The sequence below is a fragment of the Henckelia pumila genome, chromosome 3, assembly GCF_033568475.1.
Source record: "Henckelia pumila isolate YLH828 chromosome 3, ASM3356847v2, whole genome shotgun sequence".
Lineage (NCBI taxonomy): Eukaryota > Viridiplantae > Streptophyta > Magnoliopsida > Lamiales > Gesneriaceae > Henckelia > Henckelia pumila.
The window spans coordinates 152,176,767-152,202,167 of NC_133122.1; the positions used below are offsets into that span (position 1 = coordinate 152,176,767).

General features: G+C 36.5%; 1 protein-coding gene and 1 non-coding gene across 2 annotated transcripts; one reads left to right on the forward strand and one right to left on the reverse strand.

Moving 5' to 3' along the window:
- The first annotated feature begins 16,186 nt into the window (after nt 1–16,186).
- LOC140893947 (small nucleolar RNA R71) lies at nt 16,187–16,293 on the forward strand. Its single transcript, XR_012153505.1, has one exon. It is a non-coding gene; the product is annotated as a small nucleolar RNA R71 (small nucleolar RNA).
- Nucleotides 16,294–20,328: 4,035 nt separating this feature from the next.
- LOC140893143 (probable lysophospholipase BODYGUARD 4) lies at nt 20,329–22,475 on the reverse strand. The gene is made up of 4 exons (XM_073302208.1): nt 22,041–22,475; nt 21,478–21,830; nt 21,131–21,327; nt 20,329–20,722 (listed from the first exon to the last, which is right to left on the reverse strand). The coding sequence occupies exons 1-4, from the start codon at nt 22,375–22,377 to the stop codon at nt 20,368–20,370; spliced, it is 1,242 nt and encodes a 413-aa protein (XP_073158309.1). The 5' UTR covers nt 22,378–22,475; the 3' UTR covers nt 20,329–20,367.
- Nucleotides 22,476–25,401: the final 2,926 nt, after the last annotated feature.

A 25,401-nucleotide genomic window follows, 5' to 3' on the forward strand; every position in this document is an offset into this window, starting at 1 on the left:
AGATCCTCCCGATGGAATTGTTCCAATTGGGTGCAAATGGATCTACAAGAGAAAGCTTGGGCCTGATGGAAAGGTATTGACCTACAAGGCACGATTGGTGGCAAAAGGTTATACTCAAAGACAAGGAGTTGACTATGATGAAACCTTTTCACCAGTCGCAATGTTCAAGTCCATAAGAATCCTTATTGCCATAGCAGCATGGTATGACTATGAGATATGGCAAATGGATGTAAAGACTGCATTTCTTAATGGAAACATTAAGGAAGAAATCTATATGACGCAGCCTGAGGGATACACATCCATGGAAAGCGAGCATAAGGTATGCAAGCTTCAGAGATCAATCTATGGTCTCAAACAAGCATCAAGAAGTTGGAACCAAAAATTTGATGAAACAATAAAGGATTTTGGTTTCATCAAGAACCCGAAGGAACCATGCGTGTACAAGAAAGTAGTTAAGAATGCGGTAACATTCTTAGTACTTTATGTTGATGACATCCTACTCATGGGGAATGATGTAGGGATGTTGCAGTCAACAAAGATATGGTTATCAGGTAGATTCTCGATGAAGGATTTAGGTGAGGCATCCTATATTCTAGGAATTCAGATCTATAAAGATAGATCTAAAAGAATGATAGGACTCACTCAATCAACCTACATCGACACCATATTGAAAAGGTTTTCTATGGATGAGTCCAAGAGAGGACATCTACCTATGTGTCATGGAGTTTCTCTATCCAAGTCTATGTGTCCCAAGACTGACGAAGAGATAGAGAAGATGACACACGTGCCATATGCGTCAGCCATAGGTAGTATCATGTATGGGATGATATCTACCAGACCGGATGTGGCCTATGCTCTGAGCGTCACGAGCAGATACCAAGCCAATCCCGGTCAAATGCATTGGAAAGCCGTGAAGGATATTCTTAAGTACTTGCGAAGGACTAAGAATTTGTTCATGGTTAATGGAGGGAGAGAATTGAAGTTGGAAGACTATACCGACTCTAGCTTCCAATGTGACGTGGATGACTCGAAATCAACCTCTGGATTTGTATTCGTGCTCAATGGTGGTGCTGTCTCTTGGAAGAGTTCCAAGCAGGACACCACAGCGGATTCCACCACTGAGGCAGAATACATTGCAGCATCAGCTGCTGCTAAAGAGGCGGTTTGGATAAGGAAATTCATCCAAGAGTTGGGTGTAATTCCTGAAGCTGTTGGTCCAGTCCCGATGTACTGTGACAACACGGGTGCCGTTGCTCAGGCAAAGGAACCAAGGTCTCATCAGAAGTCCAAACACGTACTGAGGAAATACCACATCATCCGGGAGATCGTGGAAAGAGGAGACATCAGTGTCGAGAGAGTGGCCTCTACAGACAATATCGCTGATCCGCTTACTAAGCCCTTGCCAGGACCATTGTTTGACAAACATCGCGAAGCAATGGGATTACGTAGTATGACTAGTTGGCTTTAGGGCAAGTGGGAGATTGAAAGAGTGGGTGCCCGGTTAGCCAACTTGTGGCTAAGGGCTTTTATGACTCTATGTAAAACAATCTTTTGTTTAATATAATTTACACTTTTATAATGGCATTGACTTTATCTTTCTTTATATTGTTATATTTTGATATACTATTGTTGTTTTGATAAAGACCTTGAATATACTATAGTGTATGTAAGATGTGGTAGCACATGGGGATGGCTATCATGAAACACATCTTATAGTCACTGTATATTCTAAACTGTTCCTAGTCAATTGAGCCGTCCGCAAATAAGGATAAGGATCGCTCGAGATTGAGACTAGAATTTGCGATGTAAGGATCGCTCGAGATTGAGACTAGTATTTGCGATGCCGAGTACCACGTTTCATTGGTATGGAACATAGAGATGTTCAAAGCATGCAAATGGATATTCATATGATGAATGATCGAACTACTCTATTCGGACTTTCCAAGTGGTTATCACTTATCGAGTGGATAAAGTCCGCGGTTTTGGTTGTATACCATTAGTCCTTATTACTTGAAACATCATTGAGACTCTATATGCTAGTACTGTACTTTGACTCGTTTACCGACTCTATTGGGGTCATCAGGTGTCGGGATTGGGTACAGTTACGACACATATAGGAGTCGATGCTTTGTTGTCAAGGATTCACCACATACTTGCGAGTGTGGATATCCTATGCGATCTAAGGAGATATTAGTGTGACGAATCTCTGGCCAGAGTACATGATGTGTTTTAGGTTAATGGGTTATTCTAGTAACACATGCGATGTCACTATTTGATCTCCAAGATGTTATGCATAGTTATCGAATCTCGAACGACTCTCGATGCACCAATGGTTGTTGATTCGATCGGGATATATGGATGAAGGGACCGTACTATACGCTAACCAAAATCTACTGGTTCTTGCAGGCACTATCAGTAATACCTAGGGAATCATGGGGCTATGTTGCTAGGCGCTCTTACCATGATTCGATGGGTAAGTCGGAAATTGTTGTTCCGAGTCACAAGGAGTTGTGAGCCCACGGCTAGCTGTATTCCTGAACCATTGAGGGTTACACAAGTAATGGATTACTAAAACCCCGTAGAGATAGTTAAATTTAAAGAGTTAAATTTAATGAAAGAGAAGTTGGACTTCTTAACTAAAGGGAGTGGGATTTCCTAAAATGACATAAGGATGGGCATTTTTGGAAATCACTGAATTCGGATTCAGAAAAATTATCTTGACTCTAAAAGATGCAGAAATGGTTTCTGTGCACATTGGTGAAATCAGTTTATCAATCGGAGTCACGATGAATTTTATATTAATTTCTATAACAACGGGCTTGGCTTGTTGGGCTTAAGTTATGGATTGTGGGCTTTAAGGAGTTAGAGTCCTGATACAATTATAACTAAAAATTATCTATAAATACATGTAGTGGGTTCGAAAATTGAATAGATTTCATTCATCAAGTTTTTGAACACACACATATTATTTTCTAAGGGTTTTTCAAAAATCCTTGTCCCTTTCGGAGAAAATTCGGTCTTGTGATTTTTGTGAAAAATTACAATCCGGATTAACAGATCATATCTGTTTATTCTCTACGCAAACTTCTAATTGATTTCTAGTACAGTCAATCAGAGGGTTTTTGTTTTCTATTCGTGGACCTGATTGAAGAAACGTTCGTTCATCAGTTCCGGGGATATACAACAAGAGCAGATTAAATTCTGTTGGTGTCCATAATCTCGCTTCGAGATTTTAAGGTAAAATATTTAATTGTGATTATTTATTTTACTTACACAAATTTAATCGTAAAAGTTTTGATACCCAGATATGGAATCGTTCCATATTAATAAAATAAAATTTTTAAACTTCCGCTGCACCGGGTATCAATTCTAATTGATCTGAACACCGTTTTCCAACAGAGGCCTCACCCAAATCCTTCATCGAGAATCTACCTGATAACCATATCTTTGTTGACTGCAACATCCCTACGTCATTCCCAATGAGTAGGATGTCATCAACATAAAGCACTAAGAACGTCACCGCATCCTTAACTACTTTTTTGTACACGCACGGTTCCTCCGGGTTTTTGATGAAACCAAAGTCCTTTATTGTTTCATCAAATTTCTGGTTCCAACTTCTTGATGCTTGTTTAAGACCATAAATTGATCTCTGAAGCTTGCATACCTTATGCTCGCTTCCCATGGATGTGAATCCCTCGGGCTGCATCATATAGATTTTTTCCTTAATGTTTCCATTAAGAAATGCAGTCTTCACATCCATTTGTCATATCTCATAGTCATACCATGCTGCTATGGCAATAAGGATTCTTATGGACTTGAACATTGCAACTGGTGAAAAAGTTTCATCATAGTCAACTTCTTGTCTTTGAGTATAACCTTTTGCTACCAATCGTGCCTTGTAGGTAAGTACCTTACCATCAGGCCCAAGTTTTCTCTTGTATATCCATTTACACCCTATTGGAACAATTCCATCGGGAGGATCTACTAAAGACCAAACTTGGTTTGTATGCATCGATTCTATTTCCTACTGCATAGCTTCAAGCCATAAATTAGAATTCGCATCAGAAATTACTTTCTTGAAGTTTCTTGGATCACATCCAATGTCGGGTTCACTTTGATCCCCTTCAAGAAGAAGACCATATCGAATAGGAGGTCTAGAAGTCCTCTCCGATCTCCTAGATATAGGCGTGTCCGTTGAAGGTTCTTGAGGTGTGTGGTCGTTATTTTGTATCTCGGGTTCTTCTCGAATTTCTTTGAGTTCCATCATCTTGCCTTTCTTATCTAATAAGAACTCCTTCTCCATGAAGGTGACATTCCTCGAAACAAACACTTTTGTCTCATAAGGATGATAGAAATAATATCCGATTGAATTCTTCGGATATCCTACAAAATAACATAAGGTGGATCGACTATCCAACTTATCTCCCACTGTCTGCTTCACGTAAGCAGGACATCCCCAAATCCTTAAGTACGAATACTTAGGAGCTTTGCCATTCCATAACTCGTATGAAGTTTTATCTACTGCTTTAGTGTGGACATTGTTCAACAACAATACCGCCATTTCAAGCGCATAGCCCCAAAACGAAGGTGGGAGCTCAGTGAAGCTCATCATAGATCGAACCATGTTCAACAAAGTTCGATTGCGACGCTCCGAGACACCATTCAGCTGAGGTGTCATAGGAGGAGTCCAATGAGAGAGAATCTCATTCTCTTTTAGATAGCTCAAAAACTTGGTACTTAAGTATTCTCCACCTCGATCCGATCGAAGAGCTTTAATACTTCTACCTTGTTTGTTTTCTACTTCAGCCTTGAATTCTTTGAACTTTTCAAATGATTCAGACTTATATTTCATTAAATATAAATACCCATACCTCGAATAATCATCAGTAAAGGTAATGAAGTAGGTGTTTCCAAATTTAGTACCGATACTAAATGGTCCACAAACATCTGTATGGATCAAATCCAACAGATTTTGACTACGCTCAGGCTTCCCTTTGAAAGGAGATTTAGTCATTTTTCCTTTTAGGCAGGACTCACAAGTAGGTAGAGAGTTAATATCAGACATATCAAACATGTCCTCTCCCACTAGCTTGTTCATCCTCCTTGAGGAAATATGACCTATCCTAGCATGCCAAAGGTTTGCCGGGTTTTGACTATCGTTTTTCCTTTTATTTGTTGTTACCGGTTTATCAACATAATTAAATGGAACGTCTTTTAATTTTAAGTTATATAGATCGTTTTCAAGTTGTCCATTTCCAATCAAACATTCATTCTTGTAAATATTGCAAATCCCATTCACAAAATTACAAGAAAAACCATTTCTATCAAGCATAGAAATAGAAATAATGTTTTTAATCGAATCTGGCACAAATAAAACGTCTCTCAAAAATAACTTAAAATCATTCTGCAAAACTAAATAAATGTCTCCTATAGCTTGGGCTTCAACTCTAGAACCATTTCCGAGTCTTAGCTGGGTCTCACCCTTCCTAAGCTTATTACTTTTTGTCATCATTTGCAACTCATTGCAAATATGAGATCTACATCTGGTATCCAATACCCAAGAAGTAGTATTAAGTAAAACATTTATTTCAATGTAAAACACACCCTTTGCAGTTACGTTTTCTGTAATATCCAGAAAATCCATAAAACTATTCTTGATTTATTAAAGAAATTTTAAATGAATTTTAAGTTATTTTATTTGATTATTTATGATTTAAATGTTATTGCTGTTTAAATGACTTTGTCATTTAAATGTTTTATTGTGTTAAATGATGTTTAGTTATTTCATTTCATTATTCATGATTTAAAAGGTTATGCTTGATTTAATGGTTTTATATTTTAAATTATTTTAAGTTATGATTATGTATATGATTTCATGATTTGTGTGTTTAATGTTATAACGTTCTCGGTTGAACTAATAATTTCAGGGCGAGTTTGATTCTGAACTCACGGAACGAAGCTAACCTATGAACGAGATCGTAGGAATTATTTTTACAAGTACTTTAAGTATAATATTGTAATAATTTTACTTTAATCTTCAAGAGGTGGAATATTTTATCAGTTCGTTTCGAAACGTGTGACCTGAATGTGTTTTAAGTAATCAACACACGTTATTTATTAATTAAACGTCACCTCATCCATCTACCATTTACCCACCTCATTAATCTATGGTTTCCCCCTCCTACTACATGCTCAACCCCACCCCATTATTCTATCATCCCCCCTCTTCACGTCAACTTTTTCCCATTCATTCTCTTTCCTTCCATTCTTCTTCCCTCTTCATTTCTTGGTTCCATCGGCTTCCCCAAATCCAAAGTAGTTTAGCTTCCAAAATTCCATTTGCGCCAAGGTTAGTCCGTTGCCGAGGTTCCGGATCTTCTCGATCTTCATTCAAGGCAAGTTTTTCAACAAGTATTTTAAGATTTTGAAACCCATTCAAGATTATAGTAATTTTAATATGAAAATGTATGTTTATGTGCATGTTTTAATGGTTTATGATTTTGAAGAAGCATGAAATTACGAGTGTCAAGTTATGAATTATTGAAATTGTGAAACGTGGTCGTTCTTGACAAGTTTTTGATAGATGTATAGAAAATAATGAATCTTTGAAGATTATGATGTTATTAAAAGTTTTAAAGGTGAGAAATTGATGTTTAATTGAAAGAAAATGAATTTTTGAGATTTTGAAGAAGTTGAGAAATTTTGATAGTATTTACGGTTTAAAAGTTTTGAAGCAAAATCATTTAATATTTTAGTGTTTTGAAGTTAGTTAATCCATTTTAAATTACAAGAAAATGAGTTTTGATGATTTATGAAGTTAGGATTTTGGGTAAAAGAAGTATATGTTTGAAGTTAAAGTGTTGAAGTTGTGTCCGGTGACACCGAAATACCGATACTTGTTATGATTTTGAGGATAAAAATTAGTGTAGTGATCCAAATGATATGAGGCAAATTCTATTTGGAAAATAACTTATTTATCTACAACTTTTGTGTTTTGAGTTTTATCAAAATCAGTTTGAAAGATTGGCCAAAATCGCTTCGAAGTGTGTCAAATATTTTGAATTTCCGGCAGTGACACATCTCGGGAGAATCAGCATAACGTTTTACTGAAAAATCTATTTTAGGTGAGGTTTTCGTCATTCGAAAGCCAAGATCAAGATCTATAACTTTCATGTTTACCACGTTTTCCGATTCTGACTGAAGAATAGAGTTGTGGAGCGAGCAAGATGAACTAGTTGCGCAGGTCAGGCGCGCCCGCGCCTAGAAGTTGAGCGGGCGCCCCTTTCATTCGAAATTTATGATTTTTATATTTTATTTTAGGGTCCTAAATTCATGGTTATGATCTTTTAAGGCTTCTAAAATATATTTAAGAGTTTCTATACAAAAAGTTTCAAGTTTTAAGTCAAGAACGACAAGAACGACTTACGTGGACCGATTACGTTATGTGATGCATGTACATGTTTAAGTTTCTTTCATGAAACCTATATATGAAAGTATGATTTTTATCATTTATTACATGCACGAAGTTATCGAGTAAAGTTTTATGTTCATGAAACAAAATTTAAGATGGAAATTATGATGTTTCAATGATGCTTCAGGATGGATGAAATGATATGTTGATGAAATGAAAATGATGAAGCATGAATGAATAATGCTATGTTGAATTATGAAGATATAATATGTTGATGCATGAAAATATTTTGATGTCTTATGTGTCTTTGTGGTGGCAATACGGGAACGGTGCTCCGGTTTGGACTCCAGAGTAGCCCTCCCAAATACGGCTCAATGTACGGGTTAGGTCCTCCGGGATGAGCTCCGGAGGAGCCTCCGAAAAGGAATGAATGAATGTTATGAGGCTTAGTGCCATATGCTTGTTGATCAACAGAAAAGAAAGATGAATGTGCCCATTATGACGGTTGCCACAATTTTACATAATTCATCACCCCAAAATGATAAGTTTTTATGTTATGTTCATGGTTAATGTTCACGGTTTGATGTTGTCCAAGTTGCATGATTTTATTTATTAGATGTTAAGTGCAAATGTTTATTTAAGAAGGAAATGGTAAAGTTTTGTGAATATGCATGAAGCCTATTTTCAAGATTTAAAGTTAAGTATGTTAATGTATATGTTCAAGTTCCTTGGATCTTTTAAGAGTTTTGAAGTTCATGTTCAAGATTTTAAGTTTAAAGTTCTATGATGTTTACGTTAAAATTCTTCAAGTTCAAAGTATCATGTTATGTATGCTCAAGTCATTTTAAGTTTAAATTATTTTGAAACTATAATGAAATCAATATGTATATTTTAATCTTGCTGAGTCCTTTAGACTCACTATACTTGAATGGTACAGATGGTTTAGCAGTTTTGATTTAAAAAGCTTTGGCAGCATGGCTGAAGAATCCAAGAGGCGAAGACATTGCATGACACAATAGTTCAAAAGCTCTGATGTATTTAAAAATAAAATATTTACCTATGATTATTTATGTTATGTTGTTACAATATTTTATTTACGATGTTCAAAAGTAATGGTTTAATTATTTTCATTGTCAGTCTTCTAAAGATGAGTTTTGAGGATCTCAAATGTTTCGTCTTTCAAATGTATTTTATTTACATAGTTAATTAATTGAACTCACTTTCCCTTATCCTCTTAAAATGTTAGTAGCAGGTTTTGACGTGCCGTAATTTAGATGGACTTAAGTGTAGGATTGCATCCGTGTTTCATATAATGAATTTGTTGATTTACTAGAGCGATGCACTCCCATCATAGTTTAAAAAGTTTTGAAAAATTTCCTCACTCTTTTTTCGCAACTCTTTTAAATAAATGTTTTAAAATACGGGACGTCACATTTTCAATGACCGGGTTTCTTGCAGTTATGGCAAACTTGTTTAGACTTGTCCAATTTTGCATGTAACATTTTGCCTTGAGATCATGGTCCAACCATTTCTCTAGTTTGGCCAACCTTTCGGCGGTTACATCAGTCGGGGCTGTTTTCGAAGAAGCCTTTTCTAACACTTAGAAAATCTTTTCCGAACTCTGGACAATCTTAACTTATTGAACCATTCCGTATAGTTGCGCCAGAAAGTTTGTTTTGTTCGAGAATTAAAACATGTGGATTACAAAGATTCATCATAATAATATACTGAGATGAAACAGACAATAATCGATGATTGTTTAATTAATTTACTAAGACATAAAATATGGCGAATTTTAATTTTATGAATTACACTCCCACTATTTTAACGATTTCACTACCCTCTAGTGAAAACGGGAAACTCCTTTCCTTAGTGGGAACATGGAGTCCAATTGACAAATCATAGTCCCGAATAATATCAGCCAATCATAATTTTCAAAATATAGAGCCCAATTACTTCCAAAGTAACCCCCATGTTTTTACCTCATGTCCAATAAGGGCCCAATAATATGACGCCGTTTATTGTGACATGTCAAGATAACCCATCAATATTAAGTTGTGATGGAAGGTCGCCATGTGGATCCCCCAATAATATGAGACAATCCCATGGGAGTTTCACCCAACTTACAACATGTGTCGATCCAATGTACAGCTTTCCGACGAACGGGCCCCCCCAATAATATGAGCCGAACCGTATCCGCGGGTAGCATCTCATACATTGATCGTTGATGGAAGGTAGGAACATTTAAACAATATTTAAATTCCCTTTTGTTTATCTTGATATCAATTTTAAATCATATTTAAAATGAGGGATTTTTAATTTTTGAAAATCTGTCTCATCATGCAATTTATGTATGCTTGCGGGATTCATACAATTTAGTCTAAACATGCATACATCAATAATATAATATATTATTTAAGGATGATCGATCCAATTATCTAATCGACCCGTGGTTGCCAATCACGAGTCTAAGTCCAATCCTAGGTGATATGCAAGTATACAATGCAATCCTATACATTGAGCTTTCATTTACATTTCTTCGGTCTTTATCGTCTGCTGGGCCAACCATTGTCTTCAAATATTTATCTCCCACTAAGTCTAACAAATTTACAATAAATTTCGATGACAAGTAGGGGATAATATTTAAGGGTGGGAACGGGCCATAAACCAAGCCCACTTTTTACTACAAATGACAATTCAAATTGGGCTATAAACCAAGCCCATTAATAAAACCCAACAACAATAAGACAAATGTAAATCACCTAACATACACCTACAAACTTGGTCATGGCAATCGATCATCCTCTTATCCAATAATTAATTCAATAATTAAAACATTGGATAACATGCAATGACATCATAATTTAAAAAGATAAAATCAAATTTTATCTTATCCTTTCATAAGATCATATCTTATCATCAATTGTACCAAAATAATTGATTTTATAAAATCTAATTTAACGGATAAAATTTATAAATTTTCCAAAAATTTAAATTTATCCAAAAATCAATTTTAAAAATTTCGGACTCGAACAATTCGATCCGATGCCTCGTGAACCAATCAAAAACAATTTTCGATCGGACCAAAAACTAAAATTTCAAAATATTAAAATTTTAATTAAAAATACATTTTAATTTTTCCCGGGCTACCCGGGACAAACCCGAGCAGCCCGCGCCCCAAAAAAAAGGTGCCCGGGCAGGGCAGCGATCAAATTGCTGCCCATGGGCAGCACCGTGCGCTGGGCAGCGATGGGCTCACTGCCCTTGGGCAGCGGACAACGATCCAATCGCTGCCCTTGCCCCGGGCAGCGACGATCGCTGCCCGATGTGCCCATTAAATTTTAATTTAAAATTTTTGTTTTTGTTTCAAAAACCCGAGGCCAAAAATTTTGTACAATAGATTAATTTAATCGTTTGATCTGAGCAACCTGGCTCTGATACCACTGTTGGAAAACGTGTTCAGATCAATTAATAATTGATACCCGGTGCAGCGGAAGTTAAAAATTTTTATTTTTCTATATGGAACGATTTCATATCACGGGTATCAAAACTTTACGATTAAATTATGCAAGTAAAATAATAATAATCACAATTAATAATATTTTACCTCTTCAAGCAACGGTTTGATTATGGACACCAACAGAATTTAATCTGCTCTTCTTGTATATCCCGGAAACCGATGACTTCACGATCAATCTCCGGAATAAGGTCCACGAACAGAAAACAGAAACCCTTTGATTGATTGCACTAGAAATCAATCAGAAGTTTATCGTAGAGAATAAACAGATTTGATCTGTTAATTTGAAATATAATTTTTCACAAAAATCACAGACCGAATTTTCTCAAAAGGGACAGAGGATTTTCGAAAATCCCCTTGAATTATTTTATGTGAATTTCGAAAATTGCTAGAATTAATTGTGTCAATTTTCGAACACTACACATGTATTTATAGATAATTTTTAGACTAGATTAAGTTATAATTGTATTAGGACTCTAACTCCTTATGGCCCACAATCCATAACTTAAGCCCAACAAGCCAAGCCCGTTGTTATAGAAATTAATATAGAATTCATTATGACTCCGATTGATAAACCGATTTCACCATTGTGCACAGAAACCATTTCTGCACCTTTTAAAGTCAAGATAATTTTTCTGAATCTGAATTCAGTGATTTCCAAAAATGCCCATCCCTATGTCATTTTAGGAAATTCCACTCCCTTTTAGTTAAGAAGTCCAACTTCTCTTTCATTAAATTTAACTCTTTAAATTTAACTATCTCAACGGGGTTTAGTAATCCATTACTTGTGTGACCCTCAATGGTTCAGGGATACAGCTAGCCGTGGGCTCACAACTCCTTGTGACTCGGAACAACAATTTCCGACTTGCCCAAAGAATCATGGTAAGAGCGTCTAGCAACATCGCCCCATGATTCCCTAAGTATCACTGATAGTGCCTGCAAGAACCAGTAGATTTTGGTTAGCGTACAGTACGGTCCCTTCATCCATATATCCCGATCGAATCAACAACCATTGGTGCATCGAGAGTCGTTCGAGATTCGATAACTATGCATTACATCTCGGAGATCAAATAGTGACATCGCATGTGTTACTAGGAAAACCGAGTAACCTAAAACACATCATGTACTCTGGCCAGAGATTTGTCACACTAATATGTCCTCAAATCGCATAGGATATCCACACTCGCAAGTATGTGGTGAATCCTCGACAACAAAGCATCGACTCCTATATGTGTCGTAACTGTACCCAATCCCGATACCTTTTGACCCCAATAGAGTCGGTAAATGAGTCAAAGTACAGTACTAACATATAGAGTCTCAATGATGTTTCAAGTAGTAAGGACTAATGGTGTACAACCAAAACCGCGGACTTTATCCACTCGATAAGTGATAACCACTTGAAAAGTCCAAATAGGGTAGTTCGATCATTCATCATATGAATATCCATTTGCATGCTTTGAACATCTCCATGTCCATTACCAATGAAACATGGTACTTGGCATCACAAATGCTAGTCTCAATCTCAAGCGATCCTTATCCTTATTAGCGGACGGCTCAATTGACTAGGAACTGTTTAGAATATACAGTGACTATAAGATGTGTTTCATAATAGTGATCTCTCTTTATTCACTATCTCATCTTACTTACACTATAGTATATTCAAGGTCTTTATCAAAACAACAATAGTATATCACAATATAACAATATGAAGAAAGATAAAGATAATGCCATTAATTAATGTAAATTATATTAAACAAAGATTGTTTATACATAGAGTCATAAAAGTCCTTAGCCACAAGTTGGCTAACCGGGCACCCACTCTTTCAACTTTGGGATTCCTTGGAAAAAAAATACAAAACTGAAGATGCAGGCATAAAGAAGTTTGTGGTTGGAAAATTTTTCGAATTCAAGATGATAGACTCAAAAACTGTGATGAGTCAAGTGTAAGAAATACATATTATCTTGCATGACTTGTTGTCCGAAGGGATGGAAATCAATGAACCATTCCAAGTCGCTTTTAACATTGAGAAGTTGTCACCGCTGTGGAAAGACTTCAAGAACTACTTTAAGAACAAACGTAAGGAGTTAAAATTTGAAGATCTGATCGTTAGACTTTGCATTGAAGAGGATAACAGAAACACAGAATTCAAGTCATATAAAAAGATGATGGAAACCAAGGCCAAAGCAAATCTGGCAGAATCGAGTATGAATCACAAGAGGAAGCGCCCCCGTGATGGAAAGCAAAAGGGGAAAGGTAATAAATTCCAAGGAAGTTGCTACAACTGTGGCAAACCGAATCACATGCCAAGAGACTGTCGACTTCCGAAGAAAAACAATAAAATTCAAAAACCAAAGCAAGCAAACATGGTTGAAGAAAGGTATGTGCCTTTGGAAATTTCTGATATTGATTTAAGTGATGTTATTTTAGAGAAAAACATTGTGGATGATCCAAGAGGATGGTGGATCGATACTGGCTCTACGAGCCACATTTGTTCAACAAGAGATTTTTATTCCACATATGCCACAATTGGTGATCGAAAGCTGTTTATGGGAAACTCCGCAACATCTGAAGTTGTTGGAGTAAGAAATGTGGTGTTGAAAATGACCTCGGGAAAAGAGGTGACACTCAAGAATGTGTTGCATGTTCCAGAGATTAGAAAGAACTTAGTTTTTGCTTCTCACTTGAGCAAGGCAGGATTTAGAATGATATTTGAGTCTGATAAGTTTGTATTGACAAAGTCTGGTGTATTTGTTGGTAAAGGGTACCAAGATAGTGGTCTCTTTAAGTTGAATGTAATGAATGTTATCCGCCCTGAGGCGAAGAATAAAATTGTTGGTTATGCTTACTTGACTGAAAGTTATGATTTATGGCATGAACGATTAGAACATGTTAACTTCAATACGTTGCAAAGACTTGCAAATTTAAATGTAATACCTACATTTAAAAGAAATCCACAAAACAAGTGTGAGATTTGTGTTGAAGAAAAAAAATGGCAAAAATTCCATTTCATACTGTCATGAGAAGTACTACGCCACTTGAATTAATACACACTGATGTATGTGATTTAAAAATGGTACAAACACGAGGTGAAAATAAGTACTTTATAACATTCATTGATGACTGTACCAAATTTTGTTATGTATATTTATTGAAAAGCAAAGATGAAGCAATCGAAGCTTTCAAGAAATATAAGACTGAGATTGAAAATCAACAAAGTTCAAAGATAAAAATGATTCGAAGTGATCGAGGTGGAGAATATGTGGCTCTTTTTGAAGAATTTTGCTCAACTTCGGGCATTGATAAGTGCAATTTATGTACTTAATTTATATATGATTTTACTTGACTTTTGTTATGTATCGAGTAAGTTTTATGCATATTCTTTGTTGTTTTTGTGAGATACAAGGATTGGCGCAAAAGTACCAAGAAGAAGCGAAAAGATGAAATACGGAGCAGCAACTTCAGAAAATTATTGGGAATGTTTGATTCATCCAAATCCGATCTCCACCGTTCAGAATAAATTTTGAGATTTTTAAAACTACTGTCAAAATTTCAGCTCAACCCGACGGTTAGATTGTGAGATATGATTTTTTGAAAATTATTGCGCGCTGTAGAATTTCAAACCCGAAAGCCATACGCGAGCGCGCCGTTGCGAAGTTAGATTTTGTGATTTTTTTTTGGAAGGAAACTTTGGGTTTTTTTTGGGCTTATTTTTGGACGATTTTAGGGGCATATAAAAGGAGCCGCACAAGAGACGCACACTTTGGAGAGAATTGAAAGGAGAAAAAGCGACACCCAAACAACAGAACCACAAACAATTACGCATTCAAGTAGGCTTGGGACACGGATTTGTGATGTGGGAGCGAACGACAAGGGATAATCAAATCAAAAACGGGAAAAATAAATTTATCTATTTTTACCAAAACATCTTTCACAACTCCTCGAGGATATGTTAGAGAACGATCAGCCAACTGCAGAGTAATCGTGGTTGGTTTCACCTCACCAAACTCCAAAGACCTAAAAATAGAAAAAAGCCATTAAATTAATACTTGCACCTAAACCACATAATGCCCTACTAACAGTCGCACCACCAATAATACAAGGAATAGTAAAACTGACTGGATTTTTCAATTTCTGTGGCAGTTTCTTTTGCAGAATGGCGTTGTACTACTCTGTCAACTTCACTGTTTCAAACTCTTCAAGATTTCTCTTCCTCGCCATCACATCCTTCATGAATTTAGCATAGTGTGGCATCTGCTTCAAAGAATCAGTGAATGGAATATTTATATGAATTTTCTTGAAGATGTCAAGAAACTTAGAAAACTTCTCATCCAACGTTTTTTTCTTGAACCGCTGAGGATATGACAGAACAGCTTTTGGTACAGGCAGTTTCTCAGGCACAACTGCAGACTTGCTGGAATTTTTGTTGTCAGATTTTTTAGATTCCACCGCAATCTCTTCAACTTCCTCGTCATCCACTGCCTTTGGGTTATCAACCCCAAGTTCTTTACCACTTCTAAGAATGACAGCCTTGCACTGCTCCCTTGGATTAACCTCAGTATTGCTAGGAAACACACCTCTCTGTTGATTATTCAATGCATTCGCCAGTTGACCAATTTGTGTTTCAAGATTTTTTATAGAAGCGCTCACATTGGTCAAGTGTGTTTCCATACTATCCAGATTATTCTCATTCCTCTTAAATCTTGTGGAAGACTCTGAAATAAAATTATGCACCAAATCTTCCAAAGATGCCTTACCCTCACCATTCTGAGTATTGAACCCCCGTGGAGGATTCAACACATTCTTATTGTTTGCATAGAAAAAATTCTCATGATTACACAAACTAAAATGATACTGATTGGGTACAGGATCACCTCGATAGTTGTTGTAATTCCAGTTGTTCACATATTGATCTTGCTCCACACTCTCAAATCCATCAGCAGAATTTAAGGCAGTCACCAGTGATGCTGTCTCAGTAGAACTTTGATTCCCTTTGGTCAGTGCAGCCAACTGTGTAGAAATAGTAGCCATCTGAGCAGTCAAAGCAGTGAACGCATCAACCTCATGAATTCCAGCAGGCTTCCTTATCGCAGATCTCTCACTCGGCCACTGATAACTGTTAATAGTCATTTTCTCAAGCATCTCATATGCATCTGCAGGAAATTTAGAAAATATCAAACCTCCAGCTGCAGCATCCACAGAAATACGAGTTGGCTCATTCAAACCATTGTAGAATAATTCGATCTGTTCCCAATCCGGAAAATTATGGTTTGGACACTTCCTAAGAAATTCCTTGTAATGCTCCCAAGCTTCATACAGTAGCTCATAATCTTGCTGTTTGAAAGTTGTGATCTCAATTTTCAGTTGGGCGGACTTGGCAGGAGGAAAGTACTTAGCCAGAAATTTATATGTCATGTCCTCCCATAAAGTGATGCTCCCAAGAGGTAATGACTGCAACCAACTACGAGCATTGTCTCTAAGAGAGAACGGGAACAATTGTAGTATGATGGTGTCCTCAGTAACACCATGAATCTTCACTGTGTCAGCAATCTCTAGAAAAGTGCGCAGATGCAAATTTGAATCTTCAGTAGCTGCACCCCTGAACTGATTTTGCTGCACCATATTGATCAGATCTGGCTTCAATTCAAAATTATTTGCAGTGATATTCTGCCGAGCTATTCCAGAATAATGATTGTTGATCACCGGTCGAAAGTGATCTCTTATTGGCACTGGAGCATTATTGACAAATCTTTCTCTTTCTTCAGCCATTTGTTACAACTCTTCTCTTCTAGATTTTCTCAAAGCTTTATCAGTTTTCTCGATTTCCGGATCAAAGAGCAGTGAGTCGTAACTCTGGATTTTTTGCATAAACTGCATAGACAGAGAAAAATTTAAAGTTAGAACAAAAAAATAAAATAAAATGCTCTAAATCAAAATTAAGACTAATTAGCACAATTTAATATAAATCAAATAAAATTCAATCCCCGGAAACGGCGCCAAAAACTTATTGCGTGTTTTTTGCTCGCAAGCGCACGATGTCAAGTTATAATATAGGAATTAAGTCCAAGTCGATCCCACGAAGAATGAATAAATGATATTATATCAAATATTTGCAACTAATAAAATCCTAATCCTATGTAGAGCTATGAAAATGGTTTGATTTTAATAAACCTAAAATATACAAGAAATAAAATTAAATAACCACGAATTTACGAAATAAAAATTCAATAAGCGATGAATGCTAGAGGTTCGACTTCACTTGACTGTCCACCACAATTTATTTCTAGTGATTGTTCAATTATAAAATGTTCTAGTTTATTAGCCAAGAATTTCTATTATTTTCTACTACCTCTCTCGAGTGTCAAGCAGAAATTCGTATCCAATAGCAAACTCAATATGTCTATCTAAGTTTAACTATTAAATCCGATAAATGATACGAGAATTCTTCTAACGACTTCTATGGAATTATACGCCTCTCGAACAATATAAACACCAAAGATGTATTTTCCTATGTCGTATTCAGGCATCATTCATCAAACGACATCCCCATACTCTCCTCAATCTAATGGCAACGCAAGAATCGAACCTTAAAGGAAATGATGAACGCGTGGTTAATAAATTCTGGCTTACCTCAAAATATGTGGGGTGAAGCGATTCTCTCTGCAACTCACATTCTAAACAAGATACCAATCAAAGGGAGAGATGAAACACCATATGAACAGTGGAAATGCCGTAAACCTTCTTACAAATACCTCAAAGTGTGGGGGTGTTTGGCTAAAGTAGAAGTACCTAAGCCAAAACAAATAAAAATTGGGCCTAAAATGGTTGACTGCATATTTATTGGATATGCTTACAATAGTAGTGCATATCGATTCTTAGTGCATATATCAACAATTTCTGAGGTAAAAAAAGGCACCATTATGGAGTCAAAGAATGCTGTATTTTCTGAAAATATCTTTCCTTGTAAAGAAAAGAAAGAAATAAGTTCGAACAAGCGAACTTATGAAAATTCAATTGAAACTCCACAAAACAATGAAAAACCAAGACGCAGCAAGCGTGCAAAAGTTGAAAAGTCGGTCCTGATTTTCTAACATACATGTTAGATAATGAACCAAGAACTATTCAAGAAGCTTTATCAAATCCAGAGGCTCCTTTTTGGAAGGAAGCCATACAAAATGAAATAGATTCCATAATGCATAATCATACTTGGGAGTTGGTTGATCTCTCTCCGAAATGTAAACCTTTGGGATCCAAGTAGATCTTTAAAATGAAATACAAAGAATATGGATATATAGATAAATATAAAGCTCGTCTAGTGGTTCAAGGTTTTAGACAAAAGGAGGGATATGATTTCTTCGACACGTACTCTTCGGTTTCTAGAATAACATCCATTCGTGTGCTCATAGTTATTGCTGCATTGCATGTTCTTGAGATTCACCAAATGGATGTTAAAACCGCATTTTTGAATGGAGAGTTGGAAGAAGAAATATATATAAAACAACCATAATGGTTCATTGTACCCGGAAAAGAACAAAAGTTGTGTAAACTTGTCAAGTCGTTGTATGGACTCAAACAAGCACCTAAACAGTGGCATCACAATTTTGACACTGCCATGTTGTCAAATAGTCAAAGAAAAACCTTGCGGATCTGCTTACAAAGAGTATAAATAGAGATCAAATGTACAAACTGCTAAGAAGAATGTGCTTAAAATCCACAAAATAAAATATTTATAGCGGTAACCCAACCTTGAGAATTGGAGATCTCAAAATCTTGGTTCAATGGGACAACTAAGTTATAAATATTAGTTTGATTACTTGAAATCTTTACTCACTCATTCCTAGAACATCCAAGTAGAAATGACCTGCAACATATGGTGAGGTTAAGTTATTTTTTAATGATTCTTATACCTATAAGGTAGAGTAACACAGGATACTCTTGATAGGAGATCACCTATATAAGTTCAAAGTATTGGCCGTTTTGATTGAAAATCTTATGAATCTAAGATATGGTCCAGGGCCAAAATGGACACAACGAAAGAATAAAATATGTTAGAGTATTGTTATGTAAATACTATTGAATTGGTTTACATAAATGGTTGACTAGTTCAAGACATCGCGTCACTATGCAACTAGTAAATCCTATAGTATATTACTAAGGTAGGTTCAAAGCCACAAGCTACCTATCCTGATGTAACAATAACTCATACAAACTTTCAAGTGAGAATGCTAACGTGCGTAAAATTCATTCATGTAGGGGATTGGTGAAAATTTGTGAATGAATTGAGAAAGAAAATGGTTAATAAATTGAGAAAAAGCTTGTCCCACATTGAAAAAATTTCAATGTGTGTCTCTTCTTAAATAATCCAACTTTGGATTATGGGATTGAGTCCTTAGGGCACCAGATGTTTTGTAAAGAGGTAAGACGCTAGTCGTGCAACAAACACATACGCGTGCGGCCGGCCGGCTCGGCTCAGGGCGGTGAGGTGGGGTCTTATGATCCAATTATTCTTTTTGATAAAATTTAGTCAAAATAATATTTATTATTATTTTAATGTGTACACCACCACTTGAAGGCAGAGAACCTGCCGCTCGAGCAGTAATATTTTACCGCTCGAGCGAGCAACGTACCACCTGCGGGACATAAAGTTTGCCGCTCGAATGGCACAAACTTACCGCTTGAGCGAGCGTCCAAAAGAGTGCCTGATAGAAGATTTGTCGCTCGAGCGGTATAAAATTACCGCTCGAGCGCGTCGTCTGTATTTCGAAAAGTTACGTCTCGTTTTGGGCTGCTTCTGTCATGGTTGCATCTTTAGGTCATAAGACATTCTTTGGGGACTCAGTTTATATATATGATTGGTTATAACGCAGAAAAGAACACTCAGTAATCTGATAACATAAAACGTCAGATTTCTGCTTTTCTACAAATTCTCCCCTCTCTCACAAAAGAAATTTGCTGCATATTTTAGTTCGTTGAAGTTCGAGATATTTTTAGTGCGGATATATCTTATTCGCAAGTCGTTGTATTTTAGAGACGATTGTTGTCAACGTTGAGCACTGTTAACGGGAAATTTCGTCTTGCGGATATAGAGTATCTCTCGTCTCGACTAACTAGTTGTTCGTTGTTGCTGATGTTGCTGTCTTGTTCAGAATTCAGAATACATCTCAATAAAATTTACACCTAAGGAAAGTTTAAGTAGACATTGCGAAACTCACTGACAAAGAAAGACAATTATCAATTCATATGGGACCAATTTTTCGATGAACCCGATGATAATTGGTAAATTTTTATCCTTAGATTTACCCTTGTCTTTTTAAGGTGAAGTAGCAAGAAATAAATATTTCATATTATAGATAGACAAATATCAATATTCATATAAATATTAAACCATTTAACAATGTAATATATGATCATGACATCACAAAATTTGCATAAAAGATATCATTATGATTTCTGAAACATATTATGTTCTGCTGCTATCTTCTCCAAGTTGATTCCCACACACTCTAAACTCATAATAAATTCCTTTTCTCTACCAAAAATTACACTGTTGTGATCAGCATTTGGTACAATTTCAAGCTCTACGTGTGGAGCCTTGGCCTTCATGTTGAAGCTGCATTCTATTGGCACTATTCGATCCCGAGTCCCTTGAACGACATGAATTTTCACCCGGGCAGCAGTCAAAACTTCCAAGTATCCATCCAAAAGTTTCGCACCCCCGCATATAACATTGTGCATCGTATGCCATGCTGAGTGATGAGTGTGGCGCGTTGTGTCTATGATTGAAAAATGAAGATCCCTAAAGACCAAGCAAATACAAATTGTATCAACTACATGGAATGATGAAACAAAATGTTCACATATGAGATGAGATCATGAGAGTTTGGACTTAATAACGTAAAATAGGGTGATGCCATTGGAAAAAAAAAATCGCGCCACCGCCCTCAACTCGCCAACAATCGTGCCTCAAAAATTGGTGAACCAGTTTAACATGCATATCCCATCAAATAAACTAGTGTTTTAGTTTGAACTCCGATCTTGTACATGTAACACAAGAGTATCAAAAAGAACAGGGAGTGAGAGGAAGCAAACATCTCACTATCGTCCCGTTGCTCACTCTCATCTAATCTCAACTTTGCTCCCCGAATTACTCATCTGTAGTTATAACATTCAGAAATGGCATATATCTAATCTAATTAATGTTGACCTTGTTCTAGTGAGCAGCTTTAGAATCCACTCCCAAGCCTTGTGATTCCGACATATAAAGAAACAAACGCATCTGCCCAAGTGCTCGTACCACAATATCAATGCTGAAACAAAGAGCACGGGTGACCATACTCGTCTCATGGCAAGGCTTTCGAGTGCCACCAAACTCGCATCCCCTTTCGAAGAAGAGAAATAAGGCTGACATTCATACAGTACAAACACATAAATCAGGTTACCAATTTTTATACAAATGAGGATAAAAATAATTAAAGCAGTTGCTAGCAGAGATCATCTATTACATTAGACTTGGTGGGTCCATAGGCCCAAGGGGCGACAAGGAATACTTACGGGAGCAATCAAAGTGATAGATTTAACTGATTTGGAGTGCTTAGCGGCTAATGATAGAGCAATCACACAACCCATGGAATGAGCAACAAAGTGATAAGAACTAAGTCGAAACTGACGAATAACCGAAACCTCAACCATTTCTAGATGTTCTTTCAGAGCGTAACTACAGTTTTTTGGCTTTGGACTGCTCCCAAATCCTAACAAGTCCACCGCGAAAATTCTGTACTTTTGGTTCGTATGTTCGGACAAGTTAAGAAACAGGGATTCCATCCAAAACGAGGATGACGAGAGGAATCCATGGATTAGAATTACATTCTGCACAGATGATTCTTGGGAACAAAGCTCCCGCCTAGCTGCCAATATATATAGAACTTTAATATTAAAAAAAGACTGGAAGATAGAAAGAATTTATAATTGACATTTAAGTTTTTCTATGTACAAATCGTGGACCAATATATCAACTGCAGATCAAGTATTAAAAAAACACAGGCAAGTGGATGGTTTATTAAAAAAATGATCGATAGTTTTGTATTCACATGAAAAGAAAACATTTTTTCAAATACCTTTCGGTGATTCTTTGACAATGACGTGAAGCCTGAAATCAGAGCTTCCCTTGCTCATCCAAGAAACACAAGATTCGCATCCGCAATCGGACCACCTATTCTTCAATTCCCCAACACAAAGCCCTTCTTTTTTACTTGGAACTCTTGGATTTCTGAGCAATACCATTTCCCTGAAAAGGTTTCTTCTCCCATGAAGACTCTCAGAAAGCTCGTTGTCCCGTTCGAGTTCAAGAAAATCATCTTTGTTTTCTTGAATCATTCCCGGCCTTTTCATGCAGTAACATGGAGAGCATTCTCCCTCCAAGAACCCATCAAAAAACCTGAAAAATACACACATGATAATGTCTAGGAAGTCTAGGACGAAGAAGACTACTGCACTGGTTATCGAAATCGAGATTTGTGTGAAATAAATTATGAGAAGTAGAAAATCATTGAGAGAAGTTGGAAAGATTGATGAATCTAAAACTTTTTTATTTTCTGAAAATACAAACCAAAAACTGCTAGAGTACTCAATCCATTAACTCCTAAATAAAAGAAAATAATATCAGTAAATGAAAATAAATAACAAATTAAAATTATTTGGAAAGACAAATTCAACAATTAGATTAACAGTAAGTTTCACTAATTTTCAACACTCCCACTTAGTGCAAGCTTACTGTCAATGACACCAAGATCACTTCGAAACTCATCAAACTTTGTTTTGCTAAGTGCCTTGGTAAATATATCGGCAACTTGACTTTCCGTTCCTATCTTCTTCAGCTGAATGTCCTGGGTCAAAATCTTTTCTCGAACAAAATGGTGATGTGTTTCAATATGTTTTGTACGTGCATGAAACACTTGATTTCCAGCAAGCTTGATCGCATTTCATTGTCACAATGAATGGGAACCGGATAATCCAGGATAGAAAATATTTCTTCAATGAGTCTTTTGAGCCAGATACACTCTTGAGTGGCCATGGTAGCAGCTACATATTCAGATTCACAACTTGAAAGAGCAACCGTACTTTGCTTTTTACTACACCATGTTATAGCTGCTGAACCTGTATTAAAACAATAACCTGTTGTGGAGCGTCTATCATTCACGTCACCAGCCCAATCTGCATCTACAAAACCAGTCAAAAAGAATGATGAATTTTTCTTGTACAATAAACCAAAATTTAGAGTTCCTTTTATGTAGCGCAGAATCCTCTTTGCTGCAATGAAGTGACTCTCGCATGGTTTGCTCATAAACTGAGAAACAACTCCCACAGAATACGAGATGTCAGGCCTTGTGATAGTTAAATAAAATAAACTACCAACAAGCTGTCAGAAAAAGTGTCGCATCTTCCAATATTTTCCCTCCATATTTAGTTAACTTCAACCAAGGTTCCATAGGAGTAGTATCTGCCTTAGACTCCCCCATACGAAAATGATCTAGCAAACTTGTTGCATATGCCTTTTGAGAGACAAAAAATCCATCTGAATTTCTAACCTCCAAGCCAAGAAAACAGCTAAATTCTCCCAAGCATTTCATTTCAAAACGAAGCGATAAGGCATCTCGAAGGCGAGTAATTTCAGCATTATCATCACTGGTGATGATCATGTCATCCACATAAAGGAGCAACATTGTGCATATTGAGTGTGTTTTCTTGATAAACAAACTTGAATCTGCATTAGAAGACTTGAAACCACAAAAATCAAGATATTGAGTAATTTTACCATACCAAGCACGTGGAGCCTGCTTGAGACCATATAAAGCCTTCTTGAGTCGGCACACATAATTTGGAAATTCTTTAGAAACAAATCCATGTGGTTGCTCCATAAAGATATCTCGATCCAACTCCCCATAAAAAAAATGCATTCTTCACATCTAATTGCCACAATTTCCATTTTTTGTGTGCTGCCAATGAAATAATTGTTCGAATCGTCACCATTTTTGCAACAGGGCTGAAAGTCTCCTCATAATCTAGACCATATTGTTGAGAGAAACCACGGGCAACAAGACGAGCTTTATGCCTATCGATAGTTCCATCAACTCTTTTCTTCAACTTATAAACCCATTTACAAGTAACTAAGTCAATATTCTTTGGCTTTGGAACAAGCTCCCATGTGCAGTTCTTGTTTAATGCTGATACTTCTTCCTTCATTGCCTTTTCCCATTCCAAAACACCCTTGGCTTCATCATAAGACTTAGGTTCATCTTCACATGATTCTACAATTAGAAAACAGGACACAATAGAGCAATGATTTAACTGAACTTCATAATCAGTTAAATAATTAGGTTGCTTACTTTGTCGAGAAGATCTCCGAACAGCAGCATCTATAGTTTTATCTTCCTGAATATCTTCTCCGGATGGAGAAATATTGCTACTTTCACTATAATCATCGTAGAAAAGAGGTGAAGAATCAATGGCGCCTTTATTTGCATTTGCATCAATATAATATGACGAAATTTCGTCAAACACCACATCACGAGAAACAACAACTTTGTTTGTTTCTAGATCCATACATCTCCACCCTTTCCTGTGAGTGTCATAACTAACAAAAATACAGCGCTTTGCTCTTGGATCAAGTTTAGTTCGATTGGATTTTGAGACATGAACATAACAAACTGAACCAAAAACTCTGAAATAACTCACATTGGGCTTGTGATGATATAATGCTTCAAATGGAGATAATTCTGTCCCTGGCCATGGAGGTAAGTGATTTATAACATGACAAGCTGATTGAATGGCTGTTGCCCATAGCTCCCTTGGAAGGTTCTTTGCATGCAACCATGACAAACACATGGAGGTGAGATGTGCCAACTTGCGTTCAACAACTCCATTTTGCTGTGGAGTTTCTGGACAAGTCATTTGTCGCCGAATGCCATGTTCTTTGCAATAAGTTTGGAATTGATCAGACATATATTCTCCTCCATTGTCTGTGCGTAGACACTTTATTGACAGCCCAAATTCTTTCTCCACCTGCTCCTTTAATTGAATAAATTTGGAGAAAGCCTCGCTTTTGTGTTCTAAGAAAAACACCCATGTGAACCGGGAATAGTCATCCACAAAATCATTACATAATGAAAACCATAATAGCTAGGTGTTTTTGTTGGTCCCATCAAATCTGAATGTACCAGTTGTAACGCAGTGGTAGCTCTGTTCATTGACCGGGGAAAAGGAAGACGATGTGATTTCCCATATTGGCAGCCAGAACAAACCACATCTTGAATAATTCCTTTGAAGAATGGAACTCCATCAAGAAGTTTCTTTGTTGAAATTTTCTGAAGCAATTGATAACCAACATGACCCAAGAGAGCATGCCAAAGTGCTGCACTTGTATTCTGACCTGTCTTTTCAACAGATGTATCACTTGCAGACAATATATAAAGTGAATCT